The 18,578-nt window shown below is 40.6% G+C and overlaps 1 protein-coding gene across 2 annotated transcripts in view; it reads left to right on the top strand.

Moving 5' to 3' along the window:
* The first annotated feature begins 836 nt into the window (after positions 1-836).
* The window catches only part of LOC146454612 (uncharacterized), a 31,175-nt gene continuing 13,433 nt past the window's right edge, over positions 837-18,578 (top strand). Inside the window, exons 1-10 of one of the 2 annotated variants that reach the window (XM_085095173.1) lie at positions 837-905; positions 2,384-2,445; positions 2,881-3,037; positions 4,717-4,889; positions 6,787-6,928; positions 7,768-7,867; positions 8,937-9,024; positions 9,915-10,056; positions 12,496-12,607; positions 12,958-13,045. In XM_085095173.1, coding sequence (XP_084951299.1) covers positions 2,388-2,445; positions 2,881-3,037; positions 4,717-4,889; positions 6,787-6,928; positions 7,768-7,867; positions 8,937-9,024; positions 9,915-10,056; positions 12,496-12,607; positions 12,958-13,045 — 1,060 coding nt within the window. In that variant the 5' untranslated portion in view covers positions 837-905; positions 2,384-2,387. Of the gene's footprint in view, positions 906-2,383; positions 2,446-2,880; positions 3,038-4,700; positions 4,890-6,786; positions 6,929-7,767; positions 7,868-8,936; positions 9,025-9,914; positions 10,057-12,495; positions 12,608-12,957; positions 13,046-18,578 lie in introns of both variants that reach the window. The other variant, XM_085095172.1, reaches the window with a different exon arrangement.

Here is an 18,578-nt window from a genome sequence, read left to right as displayed (position 1 = left end):
CGGGATGTTCCGGGATGTTCCGGAATGTTCCATGTTCCGAGTTTTATCGACGGCCGTTGAATTCCAAAAGCCGAAAAATAAATACAGGATTGCATAATTTTCGTACAATGTAACCGGCCAGTATACGTATCCAAATTAAACTTATTATTTTTAGAAATCTGGAGCTTTTAAAGCCGACCAAATCAGGCAGCAATTGCGTCTTTTTTTTTTACATCACCGAAGAAAAGTTTATCTTAATTTTCAATCTCTTAAAACAGGTGCATATAGCTTTTGAACAATATACTGATGTTTTTAGTTAAATGAGACTGGTCAGGGAACAGTAGGCCAATTTTGTGAAAAACAACAGTAAAGCGAACGTTTCGGTTAAAAAAAAAAACTGAAAAGAAAAAAGCGAAGAGATTAAAAATTAAGAAAAGAAAACTGACAATAAGATTGCTGGAACACACTCATAAAATTCCCTGTCATATGACTCGTGAAAGTTGTGATACTTTACACGTGCTCTGCGTGCATCTGTTTCAAATTTCTTATGATCGGCTCAGTAATTCATTGAATTCCAAAAGCCGAAGAATCAATACATAATTGCATAATTTTCGTACAATGTAACCAGCCAGTATATCTAAGCCAAATTAAAGTTATTGTTTTTAGACATCTGAAGCTTTTAAAGCCGACCAAATTAGTCAGCGCTTGCGTCTTTTTCACATCACCGAATAAACGTTTATATTAATTTTCAGCGTCTTACAACAGGTGCAAATAGCTTTTAAACAATTTACTGACGTTTTCAATTAAATGAGATAGATTAGGGAACAGTAGGCCAGTTTTGCATATAACTGCTCACAGGCTGAGGAGAAAACGTGATAGTGAGTGCAACCAGTTGATCTACAATTACTAGTGGAACATTTTCTCAGGTAATCAGTCTGCCCGTCAATAATTTCTCTCATAGAAAATTGTTGACTACAAATGCGCGCTGCGCACATGTAAGGACTCCCAGTTTTCACGACTCATATGACAGGAAATTTTATTAGTGTGTTATTAGTTTGATTCTTATTTTCTTAATCTTTTCGCTTGTTCTTTTTTTATAACCAAAATATTCGCTTTACTTTTTTGTTTCACATTTGGCAATTATTTTTGTTGTGAGCAACGCCAATGATAATCATAAAACCGTAAGACATATTTTTCACTGGGCTAGGTTTAATTTTCTTTTTCCTTTCTGATAAATATGTATGAAACCCTAAAAACATGCCTGCTTGTCACAGCGTGAACCAGTAATTTTTCACAAATTAACCTTTGCAATTCAAATTAAAATGTTCGTTGACGTGAAAACAAAAAAAAATTAACGTGAATTAAAACTAAAAGCTAATAACAAGGTCGATTCAATATCAACGTTTGTAAGAAACGAAAACTATATGACAGTTTAAGTGACAAGTTTCCTGCGAAATTGCGCGGAATGTTTATTTATTGATTGATTTATTTATTTTTACACGGAAAACTATCAGTTACAAGTATCGGCTAGAAACAATTATAACATTGAGTTATATTAGTTAAAAAAATCAACTGGTTTACATGATTGCCGTGTGAGAGTCCAAAGAAGAAAAGTGGGCTTTGATTTACTCTTTGTAAACCCCCAGAGAGTCGCATTGCCTAAGATCCTTGGGCAGGCACCACTATAGGGGAAGCTGCGCTGCAGGTACTCTGTTCTAGGCTTAGGCAGTATAAGTTTATTAAGTGAGTTTCTTAGACCATAATAGGGTTTACATATTGTGAAAATACATTGGAGCGAGATTATGTAAAGACTTGAAAACCATGATGGCCTTGTGGTTTCTTCGGTTAGAGATCAACTTTTCCCACCCAAGTGCGTCCAGAAGAAGAGAAGAACTAACTTCATAGCTAGATTTCGTTATCACCCTAGCAGCACGATTTTGGAGTTTCTGAACCTTTTCAGTTAATTTATTATTTATACCATCCCAGGTTGAGCATGAAGAGACATTCGCTAAAGAAGCGCTAGTTTTTCTTCGCAATGCAATCCAAATTCCCAAGGCGGGTAATGTCCTTCCGAACAAAACTTCCACCGTAACGAACCGTTACGTGAACCAATTTATACCAAGCTTCTCTAGTGTTTTGGTTTTGTCTTCACGAGATGTTAAACTTTATCACTCTGAGTGAATGTTGTTACTATTAAACTACTACCATTAAATAACCAAACTACTACCCGTGTCGACTTTGCACGTTTGAAACCTTTTAAATATGTGAGCCGAGCACAATCAAACTATGTAACTTCCAGAAAATATATGTGGGAACAACTTGCTGCAGTAGACATTACTCTAACTTACAGAGCGATTATTACCTTATCCTGTTTACTTAATTACACTATGTTTCATCTCGTCAGGACAATGCAGTTGCTACTTCTACTTTCTTTCTTGGCATTCTGCTATGCTGGCCAAGTGAAAGGTGCGAGTTTTGTTATTAATAAACCACAACTATTAAATAACTAAACTGCTACCTGTGTCGACTTTGGACGTTTATAACATTTTTAATTTGTGAGCTAAACACTATGTAACTTTCAGAAAATTTTTGGGAACAACTTTCTGAAGTAGATATATTCATACTCACGTTACTTTAAAACAACCATGGTTCAGTCGACAAACTTCGAAGCAGTAGTTGTGAATTGAAGGAACCAATTAAAGGTAAACTAGCGCGTTTAGCCAACGAAGACCGAGTAGCTTTGCCGGTCGACCAATCAGGGACGAGCAGTTTTGTCCTGGATAGTAATAAAATTAAGAAGAAATACCCTCTATCTCATCCAATCAGCATCCAATATTTTTTTGCATCCATGTTATCAAACTGCATATGATTGCTGAAACTACTGTAAACATGTTTTGGCAGAATGGACTTCAGTGGTGAACGGTACGTTGACCAGTCCTGGATATCCAAACCACTACCCAAGCAATATGCACTTGGTATATAATGTGTCTATTCCAGATGGAAATGGACTAAAAATCACCTTTCACGATTTTTTTCTGGAAGATGACAGTACATGCAGGTAAGTAAATTTGAAGACTAGATGTTAGAGCAATTATTTAAATAAAACTGAATCATTGGAATCAATGACTGCGGTTTGAAGGGAAGCAGGGGCGTAGCCAGGATTTCTAGGAAGAGGGGCTCCAAATTGCTTCTAACGAAAACGGTTGGTCTAAAATCCTTACATTACGTACGTACAAGACTTTGGCGTTTACGCTACGCAAACAGAAGACGCCTTGGTTGCCGTTGAGCGAACGTGTTTATCACTTTCTCGATATTTATGTCTCGGTGGTAATTGATGATCATCAACGCCAGTCCAGACTCTCGCTCGCTTGACATGGTCAACCTCAGGTATGATTTTAACCTTCTTAGTGTACTGAATGAGCGCTCACATTCAGCTGACGTTATCGGCAACGTGCACAAAATGCGGATCAAGGTGTGGATGTTAGGAAACAACTCTCGATCGCATGCAGTGAGTGTCTGAACTGCACTGGTGGGAAGGTCGGCATCCTCAGTGCTGCGCCTCTTTCTCTTCCATCTTCCTTCTCCGACGGCTACCAGCTCAGGAAGAAGATTAAAGAGGCTGGACAAGAAAGCATCATTAGTAGGATTGAAGAATGTTTTCATCTCTGATTGTAGATGGTCTAGAAGGGGAATAGCAACTGCCCTCTTATAGTAATCAGATGGTGTCTGAGCTGCGGGTAAATTGTCGCGATGCTGCTGCATCGCAGATAGATACCACAATGACGTTCACTGTACTTATTGTAAGCATAGAACAAAACGAAGAATTTCAGGAATTGAGAGTTCATTACACTCTTGCTGGGATAAAATCACCGTTAAAAATAGGAGAGGGCGGGGTTCCGGAACCCATGGAACCTTCCCCTGGCTACGCCCGTGGGAAGACAATCATTATGAAACGATGAATCAAAGGAATAATTTCTACGGAATACTCGACAATCTAGATTATGTAAATCCGAGAGTTGAGGCTTCGAGGACAGATTGTGGTTTCTTCAAAGCTAAGAGGAATCGGCCATAGCAAACGGAGCAGCGGACTTCTAAGAAGTGTTTGAGCGCTTCAGGGAATCCATACAAAATCACAGGTTAGATTGTGAATTTGTACTGAAAAATACTATTGTAATTGACTGATTCCTCTAGTCGTAACAGCCTACGTGAAACGTTTGTGAAACGTGCTCCACACGCCGGGTTAATAAATTGGTTTCAAAATTGACTCACTCGCAATTATTTCCAAACGCTTTCGTGTTACTCGCTTCGAGACGAAAGTTGTACGTCTTCGCTTTTCAGGCGTAAACAAAGGCTTCTGAATTTAGAGATGCCTTTTTGTCTGCTTCTCTCGAGCTCAGTATTTTCATAACTAAGCACGTATTCTCGCGAGTGGATAAAATATAAATTAGCCCACGTGACGCGACGATCATATTTCAGCGCAATCGTTGTTTTGAGGGTAATTCTTAATTCGCAACTGGTGGATAATTAGAAAAACTATCTCTTAAAGTCCAAAGAAGTGCTTTTGTCGCGTAGGTTGTATCTTTATTGTTCTAGAAGCGATTAAGGATTTACTCCAAAATGTAGACGAAAACAGTCCCCCGAATTCCGGTCACCACAATCTGTACCACAATCCTGTTGTAACAACCAAATTTCTTTCTGTGTTCACGAGTTGTTAATAAGAGTCTTTCATTATTGCAGGTATGACTACTTTCAGATTATAAGTGACAACAACGTGGAAGGTCCTAAATTGTGCGGTAACCTCAATGGGAAACAGATTGCTGCAGCTAGGAAGTACGTAGTGATAGTTTTCCACACCGACGACTCGGTAGAACGAAGGGGGTTCAAGTTATTTTATACTGTTGTTCCAATTGGTAAGTGCAGTCGAAAACACTTTGGGGACTTATTTCACATTAAAAAATTGTTTTGAGGAGTGCCATTCTGTTTCAAGACGACGAGAGAATGAGCTTTATTAAAGAACAGTTTTCAAGGTCCTCCTATGACGATTAGTGACAAGTACTTTGTAGATTTCACAGTGTTGGAGCAATAGTCTGTAAAATTCGAACTATATTTGAAAGTGGCGATCACTACACTAAGATCCTTCCAAAAAGTTTTAGCCGCTGTTAGCTATTAACAAAGTGTTTCAAGGTGGTTCTATTGGCAGCCTCAACCAATTAAACTCAGTCTTTATGGGTCCTAAGACAAGATTTTACTAGGCCGTGCCAAAAGCAACCAATATAGTGATGTTTGATGCTCCGAAATTGAATTATTGCTATATATTTGGCTTAAACTAATATAGAAACTGTATTGAAATGAACATCTTTCAGTGCCCCCCCCCCCCCCCCCCCCCCACACACACACACACACAAAATGTAGGGGTCTGAAAAAAACACTTGTTTGCAAACCTTTGCAATGTTCGTTCGCGTGGCTCCGGTTTTTTTTTTGACAAAACACATTGCTTCTTTCAAAGAACTATCACAGATCCAAATAACTTTGAAATTGCGTCTTTTTATGCCGACTAGTGTAAATAGGGCCTCAATAGTCCGTAGCAATTTTTTAAATCAACAAAAACATTGGCTGGCTGAGAAAGACAAAGAAATGGAGACTAGGAAAGGGTGGAAGTTAAACCCACTCCCTTTCCCCGTCCCACCGCTACGTCTTTCACAGCCAGCCAATGCTTATTCTTTTGTTTTGTTTTATATGTTCTATAGGCAGTTGAAAAGTAACCTGTAATTAACTTCGCAAATTATGTAATGAAGATTTCATTTCTTTCTGTCAAAAGTGACATCTTTATTAAAGGCATATATGCAAATCAAATTTAGGGCGAAAATATGCAAACGCACACTGAAATTAATCTTTCGCAATGAAAGGGCGGCTGACTCAAGCGTTGCACAATTCTTCACTGTATGATACACAATTTGCTGAAATGTGTAAGGCTTTTCCATGCCATGCGGTTGATAATGTTAGACATAAAATATAAAGTGTTATTTTTCAAGCGCGGATTCAAGCCGGCTGTGCTCTTGAAACGACAATATTTGCATAATGATGCACGTGCCGACCACATGCAAGAACGGTCTGAAATAATATTTTCACCATATTTCTGAGTTGCTTGCTTAAATGGTATCTTTTATCCATGGAGAACGTCTCATTTCTTATTTTAAGTTGTTCATTATTTTCAAAAGACTATATTTAGATTATTCCGGCCTGAGATTGAATTTTGTACCAAGTACGATGTTTACGTTATTGCGTTAACTGTTCATATTTGTGACAAGATGGCAGTTGGTCATCAAAGCGTAATATAAAAGTTTTGTATGGCGCTTAAATTCGATCGAAAATTAAACAGCAATATTCCCCCCAAAACCTTCAAAATTACAGTTGGTCTGAAAAAGCTCACCTGGTTTGTTCTGCTGTGTTTTCAAGGCTTCTCAGAGCTTGCAAACGCCGTTTTGAGTGGTTTATCTCTCAGCGGCTGGTCCACGTGCAGTACTGTACTATGTAAATGAAAAGGTTGGAAAACTGGAAGTCAAATTTGACCCGTCATTTATTTGAGGAGAGAACCTCGAAAACCTCACTAAAATTCGCTGGAAACTGAAGCACACGCACCCTAACCTGCCTCACCATATGGTGCGACTTAGTTGTTTTAACGGGCGCGCAATTATAATTTTTCCTAACAGTCAAATCTAGGAAATGTGAAACTTTGACGCTTCTTTAAGTTCAAACACGTTCTGTTGAGGGATCTCTTCATGAAAAACGTTATTATTTCCCTTTCAGAGTCCTTCCTTGTGACAATTAAAACCTTGAACATTACGGATGCTGGCCAGAGCGCAAAAGTGTTTATCAACATTCATGGCGATAAGGGCGTCACCAGAGTAATAGAACTTGAAAAAAAGAACGCCAGCTTTGCACCAGGAAGGTAATTACACTGACTCATACTTGATCAGACAAAAGACTCTATTCCTTTTTTTTATCTAAGATATAAAATTTTTATACGAACAATTTTGAAAGGAAAACGAATGACTGCCACAGAGTTTGATAGGAGAAATCTCTGAGGGCAAATGGGGTGGGGGTGGGGAGCAGAGACTTCCTCCGCTGGCTTTCACTCTTTGACTCGTTATACGTTTTAATTTTAATGCGAAGCCAAAAAAATGCTTTGTGACTTTTCCTAAAACTCTCTGGCACTAATAGGATGACATATTATCAATCACGTGACTTTTGCAAAACTTAACACCCACGGCTCTCGGAATTTGACATTTTTTACCTGCCAATCAACAATTGTACTTTGTTCGTACTTTTTTGTATTTTGATATCATTTGAGCGTTTCGCTGTCGTTCTTGATTATTTTTTAACCAATTTTGGAGGATTTCCCGAGATTTTGGGGGATCGAGAAATCCAGCATCAGGAATTGATGATGGCTACCTTTCAGATTTAATAGCGTAATATCTGCGTCCCATTACGTTCTTGGTTTATTTTGCTAACCTCAGAGTACACAGTTTGGGCTTTCTGTTTGTTACCTTCCAAATTATTTTCCTTGTTGTCTTCCTCCCGCCATTACTGGATGGACGTTTGTTGTTCAGAAGATAATAAAGCTGGGAGCTAGAAAAAGTTGTGCCGAGTACTTGGACTAGTCTAACTGCCTTGTAAACCCTGGAACCATGGTTATCCTATCTACTTGTAAATAGGGACAGCAATCCACGCTCATGGGTGAAAATAGTGTCACTAAAATTATGATCTATTTGTGTTTTTTTTTTGCAGTGTTTTAAATTTCACAGTATTTGCTGTAAACGTAGGCAACGTGGAAAGAGTTGGAGTTCGGGAAGACAGTAAAAGGAATCCTTCATGGCACCTTGAACAAGTAATGGAGTTGTTTAATTTGTCTATAGTAATAGTTGCTGGAGACTGTGGTAATTTCCTTCTTCGAACGAACATTTTTTCTTTCAATACCTTAGAGCTTGTATCATAATGTTTGTAATTAGGGACACTGATGTGGAAAGTGAACCAATATCTGAATGAATAAATGTAAGAACATAAGAAAGAAAGAAAGAAACAAACAAAGAAACAAAAATGAATGAATTAATGGTTACTATTATTTTAAGGTCAAATGAACCAATTTCTTATCTACCTCAAATTTTGGTGGGAAATGCAATTTGTTCATCAAATAGGCATATTTTGACGTCTCAAAAGTAATTATTATTATTATGTGATAATCATTCACTGCCCGGGCAGTTTTTTAGTCATTACTTGATGGATAGAACTTTGTACAGGATGTACATTGTTCCTTAACCTGCAAACACACACGAATTTCCGGCTGTCGCTTCTCTTCGGTGGAGAGAAGGGAGGGTCCACTCGTTATTCAAGATGGTGGAACGGAGAAGATCTCAGTAAAGTCGCCAAAATTTGTTGCAGGCTTTAATTATTCAGGCTTACAACTTTTCGGAACAAGCCCGTACAAAGAAAGATTACTCGAACGAAGATTTTTACCTTGATACCTTTTGTCAGGCGAGATCGAAAGTTTTGTGTTTATTCGACCAGCTTGGTAATCTATTCCTAGTGATGGACGCTGTAGATGTTTTCCTGCCTATACACGGTAATGAGCTCATAGCTCAGAGAGTTTTGTACCGAGCTTTACCGCCGTACATTGTTTTCTAATAATAATTTTTAATAATTGTTGCTTAATTATCTCTAAAAAATGCTCGATTAAACGCAATTTCTTTCTGGATGTCAATAGCCCTTACTGAGAACTGCTTTCCTCGCATAGTCATAAACCATAAACACAGAAGTACTTCTTTATTATTAGAGGCAAGAAGCAAAAGTTTGGATCATTTGACCTTTCAAAAACATTTCGCTCAAATCATGTCGTACATGTTGGCGCTGTTTATATAATTATGTAGTTACACATACTCATTGTGTCTGTGTTATTCTAGGTTTCTGTTAAAGCTGGATACACATCAAGATACGTGGAATTTAATTACGGCGATTGGGTACCGGCAAACAAGTGGCTTATATTACCACGTGAGTACTCAGAAGATTTCTTGTGACATTGAATTTCAATTCCCAAATATCATTATAATTTTTGTAAGCTGGAAGACTAAACGGTCGAAACAACAAGAACCATTTTGAAAAAATCTTTATCCTGGTTTGATACATCGCGAAAATCCCAGACGACAGGGGATTATTTTTCTGTCTTTTGACCAACTCAGATTTTTCCGTCTTATGAAAACAAGGAATCACTGACATCCCCGGTCATCTGAGATGGCCGCGGATAAATCCGGAAAATCTGGAATGTTTTTATTTTCCCGACGAGTCCCAGACTTCTAAGATGGTCAGCGATCATTCCCGACATACGAAAACATGGAATGTTGGCTGTCGGGGCTTCAGCGATCGCTTAGACCGATACCTAGCCTCTTAAAACTTCGAAATTCAAAATGGCGGACGTTCGTCTTCGTTTTGTAATCAGTGATAGACGCCGATACTTTTATCCAGTGACAAGAAAATCTAGGAAGTCGGGAAACATCGAAATCACCGATCATCTGGGATTTTCCCAACATATAAAAAACAGGCGTTAGAGAGACGCGATAAAACGCCTCGAACGTTTGTACATGTTGCAATACTATTAACTTTCTTTAGAGGCGCCGTTTTTGATAGGAAGCTGAGAAAGAGCCCAGACTTCCAGCATTGGTTCGTTCGTCGGCTCTTGACTCGTGGGTTTACCTTTCTCTCGAAGTTAACAAGATGGCGACTGCTAACAGGGTTACCCACTTGGGCGACGCGGAAAATCCTTTCATAATTAACGGCGGATAGGGGATTCTCCTCCTTTTGTTATCTTTGTTTGTTTTAAGTGAAAGAAACGGAACTGAAGTTCACTTTAATTTAATCTGAAACGAACTTGTTTTAACTTTCAGTCTACTATGTGAGATTGATAACATCAAATATTGAGGACGCTGGCACGGAATCGCGGGTGTGGATAAAAGTACTTGGTGAAAAAGGTGTAATCGGCAAAACAGAACTGGATAATCAATTTTATGACGATAGGAGACAGGGAAGGTAAGTGTATACTGACGGTTTCGAAATTGAACGAGCGTGAACTGTGTGGGCGCTGGTGCTTGCTGAGTTAGGGTCTGGTTGCAAAGAGCGACTAACTAAAACTCTGTTTGAGTACTTTGCAAGCACTCCTTCCTTCCCTAGGGAGGTTCCGGTCTTCTTTTTTGTGTTTCCTTTTCGCCTTAGGCCAGTGATCCACGATAGCGTGCGAGAATCGATTTTTCAGGTGCGAAGGATTCTGGGAATATTCTAATTATAACTATGTTACTTAATTAATAATCAATTAATTAATCAATAATAATAATAATAATAATGATAATGATAATGATAATGATAATGATAATGATAATGATAATGATAATGATAATGATAATAATAATAATAATAATAATGATAATGATAATGATTATTCTGGAAAGTGACGCAGGCATACTCGGAAAAAAGAAATCCGAGTGCTCCTATCAGGAGTCGAACCTAAGACCTTCCGATTACTATATCGGATGCTCTACCACTGAGGTACAGGAGACTCGTGGGAGCTAAGGCCATTAAACTAGCACTACCATTCAAATCCTAGCAGTATGCAGGATGTTTGTCGCATGAACCTAGTTTAATGGCCTTAGCTCTGTCCCCTGTAGCTCAGTGGTAGAGCATCCGAACTAGTAATCGAAAGGTCTTAGGTTCGACTCCTGATAGGAGCACTCGGATTTCTTTTTTCCGAGTATGCCTGCGTCACTTTCTAGAATAATCATCATTCTCATTCATTCACCAGGCTGGAAATATACCTTCACATTTCTTTCAATAATAATAATAATAATAATAATAATAATAATAATAATAATAATAATAATAATAATAATAATAATAATAATAATAATAATAATAATACTTTATTAGTAGAAAAACAAGCAACAAATACAGAAAGGTGATTAAAAATATCGGTATCGGAAAAAAAAGGAAAACGCTTCATAATTCTGCAGTTTATACTAAGAATATCTATACAAAAACTTTTTCAAAGAGGTTGATCGATCAACACTATATACAAAGTTAAAAATCTTAAAAAAAGAAATAAAAACCAACATCAAATGGAAGGCTACCGAGAAAAATAAGAAAAACTAATAATAATAATAATAATAATAATAATAATAATAATGATAATAATAATAAAAATAATAATAATAAAAATAATAATAATAATAATTATTATTATTATTATTATTATTGTTATTATCAGGGCCGTTGCCAGTATGAGGCAAACCGAGGCACTTGCCTCAGTCATTGTTGACAAATTCACAAACAGTCAAATAAGTAAAAAAAATGTTAACGTAATATGATATTATGTTGAATGATAACGCGAATCAGGCAGTGCCCTGAATTACAGGTGAGAAAAATGAAGCAAAAATTCATGCCAACCAGGCAGCGGCTTCCCAAAGAAAACTGTCTTGTTTTCAAGTGTTTTTCCGCCATTTCTCGAGTCTTCTGTCTACTCTGTTCTGAGTGAGAAAAATCTATGAAAATGCAGCGTTCTATCAACAGCTTTTTTCAAAGAAAGTGGAAAGTAGTTGCTCTCATAACATGCTTTCAGTTCTTCTCAATAATCGAACCAAAATTTAACCTTGTTTTGGCATTACTAGTATTCAGCGAAGCAACTTTGTCTTTCATTCCATCTGGTAGAGATGGTGGTGTCAGTGAAAAAGCCACCGGAGATGGTCGGAAAGAAGTTAATTGTAGAGGCAAAAACTGGACAGTTGCCAGCGCCACTAAGTACAGGAAGCTGTTCGTGCGAGCGCAGGTTAAGCCCTCTCCACAGGTTAAAGACCTGGTGCCGTTCATCGATGGGCTCTAACAGGCTGAATGGCCTTGCATTAGCCTATGTCCACAGCGAAATCCCTGTGGACCCGCTTGAGTCTCTACAGCGGTGGCATGCTAGCGGGCAGAGACGAATCGCGCTGGCATTTAACAGCTAACTTCGTTGCCATTTAGAAATGAAAATCCTCAAATGAGAACGGCCGAGACCAAGTTTTATGAGCCTGCGAGACTGAGCCCCCCCCCCCCCCCCGTCAGGCAAACCTGGTTTAGGTCGTTGTTATCTAAAGCCTTCCTATAGAAACAAACAGCCAACAAACACATTAAACAGCCGCATACAAGAGCACAGAGCCCATAAAGTAGCATTTAAATAGCCCCCTCCCCCCCCCCCCAAAAAAAAAAAAAAATTCACCTCGATCTCTAGATCTAAATGGCCTTAAGGTTTGATCCCAGTGTTTTGTTTAAACGTAATCATCATAAAGACCCTAAATTGCTAGGCCGGGAATTCAACCATGGATATTGCCTCAGTCCTTATTTTTTTCTGGCTACAGCCCTGATTATTATTAAGTAGAAATATAATCATTTGGTTAATGCTGAGATCATGGAGTTATGTAATTTCCATTCGCTTGTTTGTGGCAGAGTTGACGATCACAGAATCCAGCATAAAGACGTGGGACGAATCACAGGAGTGGAAATACTTCGTGACGAAACGTGTAAAGGCAAAGAGAACCCAAGTTGGCATCTTGATAAAGTGAGGAGTTAATTTATTTTAGTTTGAGACTAGATTGAGTTAGTTATTGGTACTACCACTACCACTACCACTACCGCCACCGCCACCGCCACTGCCACTGCCACTGCCACTGCCACTGCCACTACTACTGCTACTGCTACTGCTACTGCTACTGCTACTGCTACTGCTACTGCTACTGCTACTGCTACTGCTACTGCTACTGCTACTACTACTACTACTACTACTACTACTACTATATTTCCGTCAGAAGTGTAGTTTACTGATATATAATTGTAAAGATATAATAATTTCACAAAGGCATGCTTGTCCAATGGACCAGTCACTGATTCAAGTTTGTGCGATTCTTGTAGATTGCTGTGAGATATGGAAACGAACCAGAATACACAGAGTTCAACTACAATACCTGGATAGAGGAAAATAAGTGGTACACATTATCCCGTGAGTATTTACAAAAAAAGATGAACATCCGATACGCATTTTTAAATATTGATCATTAGACAAAAGGTGCACTATAATTATAAAGGATAAAAAAAAAAAACATCGCTCTTCTTCAGTTCGGCTGAGTTTTTAATATAAGGAGGCTCGGAACAGTTTTTGTGGCTTTAAAATCAAAGTTTCCCAACCGTCGGACAAACAAGAAGACGGGCTTATCTTCTTTTCTTTAAAAAATTCAAACGCTACCTAGTATCCTTCAATCAACGTCAAGTTTTAACGAGCTTCCTTTCTAATGCGTCTTTTAAGATTGCCAACTGCCACAAATAGGCAATGACAACTTTTGAAATCGGATGTTACATGACCCCCATAGCATCCTCGTACATTTGCAATCCTAGCGACAAAAAGCAATCCAACGAGCTCGCTGCTACTCAAGATCATAAGGAAACCTGAAGCCAAGACCTTCGATACGTAGTTATGATTGAACCCCCTTAACTCAATCAGATGCCATAAAAACAATTGCAGAGGACACTTAACTGCTTCTTATCATTGGCATCACAATTAGCAATCATTTCTTGCAATCAGTTGCTTTGAATTAATTTGCTTTTTAATTGAGATAGTACTTTATTCTCAACGTTCTCTCTCTCACGCTATGCTGAGATTGGGCACCGACAGTCTCGTCCTGTTAATGAATGTTCTGAAGAGGAAAGGGGAGGGTTTGGGTAGGGAAAATCAAACGCAGGACGAAACTTGATGGCTGGTGAAAGAGAGAACGTCAGGGCAAGGGATACCGTGTGCTGCATTTTATACTACAACACTTCGCTTGATCGACAGAATGGCATTGTTCACTTTGTCTCATCTCCTTTTATACGTGAGAGGTGAGACCGCTGAGAATAGTACTTTATTCTCAACGTTCTCTCTCTCACGCTATGCTGAGATTGGGCACCGACAGTCTCTATGTTACAGAGTGTCCTAAAGTCCCAAACCACTGGACCATAAGGAAATCCCGTTCTCAGAATCCCAAACTCAAGGTGCCCCATCCTAAAAATTCGTAAAGTGTTTTAAACGAGATGTAACAAGGTTAAGAATTAAACGTGCGGAAAAGCGGATATAAAGTTTTTTAAACGGTTAAGCTCCATGTAGTTCTCTGTTAGGGCGGCTGTCGCGGAAGAGTCCGCGGATAGCAAATGAGAGGGACTATCCAAACGAAGCACCTCCGCTAGTTTCATGTAGTAGAGAGCAGTTTCTTTGTTATTCCATCCTACATGAGACATTATGTCCGCCAACTGGGAGCCAGATAACGCTAACGTTATGGCTGAGCCCGAACGGAAGCTGTGTAGCGTTTCTCCCTCATCGATCTTAGCTTCTTTCAAATACAGCTTTAAACGAGCTTCTGCTGAAGAACTTGAAAATGGTTTGTTCACAATATGACCTTGGGGATTAGTTGGTCGAAACAAGTAACCATTTGTCACAGAAACGCGTAACTCGGAAGCCACGGCTACATATGTCTCAATAGCTTTAACTGGACACAACTCAGGGTTAGGGTGTCTCCGAATCCCGAAGACGTTAGAGACGCCATCCCTCAGGGTTTTTCCCCATACGTGGTTGAACAACAGCCCATTGTCCTGGGGGAAACGCAGGATCTCTTCTGTTTTCACCATGCCAAGATCTGAACCACGATCACCGCTAAAGAATAACGTTTTGAAAAACGCTTGGTCCCGCGTCAATACAAACAGACCAGAAGGACTAACCGAGCGCTCCGCAATTTTCCGATTTAAAAAAAACGGGCCAGAAGCAACAATTTGGACAAAAATAGGGGAACTGCTTGCTTTGGCGTGATGCGGGCTCGTAATTGTTCCTCAGTTGACGCCTTAAGATATTGTTGCACCTCGAGTGAAGCGGCGGGGTTACCCAGACCTAGCAGGGAGTTCCACTCTCCACAGCGCCCGGTTTCCTTAAAAATGGCTCGCAGTTTTCCAATGTAGGAGTCGATTGTCTTGAATGCCAGGCGTTTAGGACATTTACACTTAGCTGCGTTTTGAAGGTGGGAATCGGGACACCCATTACTATGTACTATGGTTTTGCCATGTCGGTCTTTCCAGACCAAGAACCGAGAGATGTCAGTGGGGCTTGCCGAAAGGATGGTTTTACTATTCGGAAGGGACGCCAAGAAAGTTTCAAACTCCGTACGAAGTGAGCACTTCTGTTTTGAGTATGACGATTGAAGGGAGGCATTATTTAGGAGTCCCAAACGGTTATCTATCGCTTGAAGGTCGACTGAGAGTTTAGGGCTCGGGACACTTGGGGAGACTGTTTTCCTCCTGTAGCCGCACATTTGGCAGAAAAAGAACAGCTTGTCGTTGGGGTGGCTGCACGAAGGACATGACACGGCTGGAACAAACGCTCGAACGGCTGGAGGTAAGTCCTAAAGGATATGAAAGTAAAACAAACAGTTCCTTCTTTATCCTTTAGATTTGTTTTGACAGAAATGTATAAATGAAGCTATAAAACAACTGTCAACAGACGTATACTGGAAAACAATGATTTATTGACAACATTGATTTCACTGAAGTAATGGATGGAGCTAAATTAATGGGAGAATTGGCAAATTTAAAGATAGCTAAGTGTTCTTTGTTTGGCTCGTGCGCTAACCAAGAGCTACTACTTGCTTATCCGATGCGGAACACCCAGAGATCCCATGGGATAGGCCAATTGTTTGAAAACCCGTGTTTAGAGGGAGTGAGGAGCGCTCCAACGGTTCCGGCAACGGCCAGCAGGTATCGGGAAGAACATGTAGACGTTAACAAGGGCCACCAAAAATGCCTTGGGCATACGTCTGGTACTACGATAGTGTAGGATAATTGCAGGCTTCTCATATACTTGATAACATGAGGTATTAGGCAGATCGGGGGAAAGGCGTATGGGCTCTTGAATACAAACGGATCGTACAGATCGGGCGATTGCGCGAACACGTTCACTCCCAGGGATCCCGGCAGAGGGTTTTCAGAGAAGAAAGGTAACTTGGCACCTGACAAGTCGGATTGGGCGTTTGAAGGGCGTGCCATTAGATCGACAGAGTGCCCATTTTCGCCGCCATACCACTCTTGTACTACTGTCCATAGGGATGGGCACAATTTGGCATCCTGTAGGCTAAGGCGTCGCGAGGGGAAGTCGGCTTGGTTCTGAGAACTAGGCACAAAAGTAAGGTGCAAATCGATGTTGAGTTTCGTCATTGTGTTGAATAATTTCTTCAAGGCGCTAGAAAGCGATTGAGAACGAGAGCCCTGTCGATTCCATGAACGGACTAGAGCCATGCTGTCGACGAAGGCGTCGACCCACGAGTTTTTGATGGTATCAGCGAATGATTCAAGGACATTATTGAGCGCTAAGGTCTCCTTAGTGGCGATATCGGCTTGTATTGTTGAGGCGTCCCAGTAATCATAAACGTTCGCCTCAATGGCACCCGGACTCAGTGCACCTCCCCAAGCGAAGCGAGATGAGTCGGAGAACAGCCTGACATGTGTGTGTTTCTCAGACCGCCAGGGAAGAAAACCGTCCCAGGTCTCAAGGAATAGCCAGTGCGCAATTTCATTCTTTAGAGCGGCAGACATCTTTACAGGTCGAGCAGAACGCGTGGCACGAGACGCAGCTAGGTTTATTTCATTAACATAAAGCCTTGCGCCCGGAACTGCCAAGCTCATGGACACGCATTTACCGCTGAGCCTTTGCAAGGTTAGTAGGTCCAGGTTATCGCGAGCCAACGTTTCTTTGATGAGACGAAGAAGCTTTTCCTTTTTATGGGGTAACAAGGTAAACGCCTGTAGCTCAGAATCGATACCGAAACCAAGGTATGGCACCTGTTTTTTCGGGGTAAGGTGAGACTTCGCCAGACCGATAAAGTAGCCGAGGGAAATTAAGATGTAGCACGTGAGAAAAATACCCGCGACGGCCAGAGCAAAATTCACTTCATCCCTTGAGGCGAGGGCTTGATAGGCGGCTGGTAAAATGCCACCTGGAAATGACAGTTGGCCATTATGGCGGTCGTCAATGTACAAAGAAGAGGGAATGTTCCATGAACGAAGTCTGTGTGACGCAACTAGACCAGTCGTATGATATATATAGGCCGAGGATTTCCAGCCAAAAGGAATACATTCACTCACAAAATACCAACCTCCCCACTGGAAGCCAAAGTAAGTTCGACTGCTGGGGTGAAGTTTGATGTGGTCATATCCTGACTTGTCGTCGCACACTGTTTGGTAAAATCCTTTATTGACATACTTAGGCAAGTGTTGGACGCTATCCAAGGCAAACGGACGGTCTTCGATCCACAGATTAAGAAATCTATCGTCGTTGCAGAGACGCGGCTTGCTAGGCTCGACAGTGAGGGGCATAATAAGGTGGGGTGGGGTGCATTCTCCGACTTTGCCCCACAAAGAAATAGCACCGGAACGCAAACGGTCCAGGAGCGTATCAGAAATAAACGAGGCAAAAGGTTTGCACGACAGGTGGTTGGGAAAAACGCAAGGCGGTGGACTACCACACCCGTAATTCCTTCCCTTGTAACTACCCTTAAACGGTCTAAAGAACTTCGTTACGTCTACACCGTTAGTAATCCAATCACGGACTTCAGAGAAGCGCTCATCGTTCATATCATTTAATAAAGCATTCCATTGTGGTGCATGGCGATGGAGTTCCCCTGCTAGGAAGTGATCTGGATCGCGGAAAACAAGGCGAGACATATCCGCTAATGAATTTCCCTGCAACACGAGGGCGATATCCTCATCAGAGATGTGGGAATTGTTTGCCATCCCTTGGGCCTCATCAACAACAGAACCATCGATGCTTATCCACTGTAACTTATTCATACCAACTGTGTTAGGCTTGAAACCGGGATGCTTTTCCCAATCGTGAAAGCAAGGGTCTGACAGCTAAAAGGAAAATAAAAAGAACTTGGAAATAAATTAGGGCCCAAGGAATGGCAAACTCAGCCCCGGTAATCCGAGAGGGAAAGTGAGCTTCCCTTTGAGAATGCCACCCGAGGGGGGAAGGGTGCGATCGAAAAGAGATAATTGGTTCCCACATCTATGAACAGCGTAGCGAGTCGTAAAATATGTAAGTAATAATATGTTAATAAAACCCTGGGGGGGTGGGTATAATGTATATGAATAAACAAACATTGTGATGCAATAGTGTTCATTTGACTTTAATAGTACTAAAACGCATACAAAATGAGGATCGGGCAGATTCTGCTACTGAGATGTCGGTCGAGGCTGGTTGTGACCTGGACCGCCTGAAGAAAAATAGCGGGTCGTCGGAGACCGCTTAAAACATTGCGTAGACTTGTGTCCGGGCGTACCACATCTGTAGCAGGTCACTCGAGGGTGTGACGAGAACCTCTGACTGCCTCTGGCCTGAGGACGCGAGTAAGGCGAGGGACGTCTAAACGACTTGTCGACCTTGGAGATTGTGTCAAAGATTCTTGTAAATTCCTTGTCCGCGAGAAGAGCCAAAAAGTAAGCTTTAAACTGCTCTTTCGGCA

Source organism: Pavona decussata, unplaced genomic scaffold (assembly GCF_977016875.1).
Source record: "Pavona decussata unplaced genomic scaffold, jaPavDecu1.1 SCAFFOLD_300, whole genome shotgun sequence".
In the NCBI taxonomy this organism is placed as follows: Eukaryota; Metazoa; Cnidaria; class Anthozoa; order Scleractinia; family Agariciidae; genus Pavona; species Pavona decussata.
The sequence above is the reverse complement of the archived record's forward strand: the minus strand, read 5'-3'. Positions and strand labels throughout refer to the sequence as shown.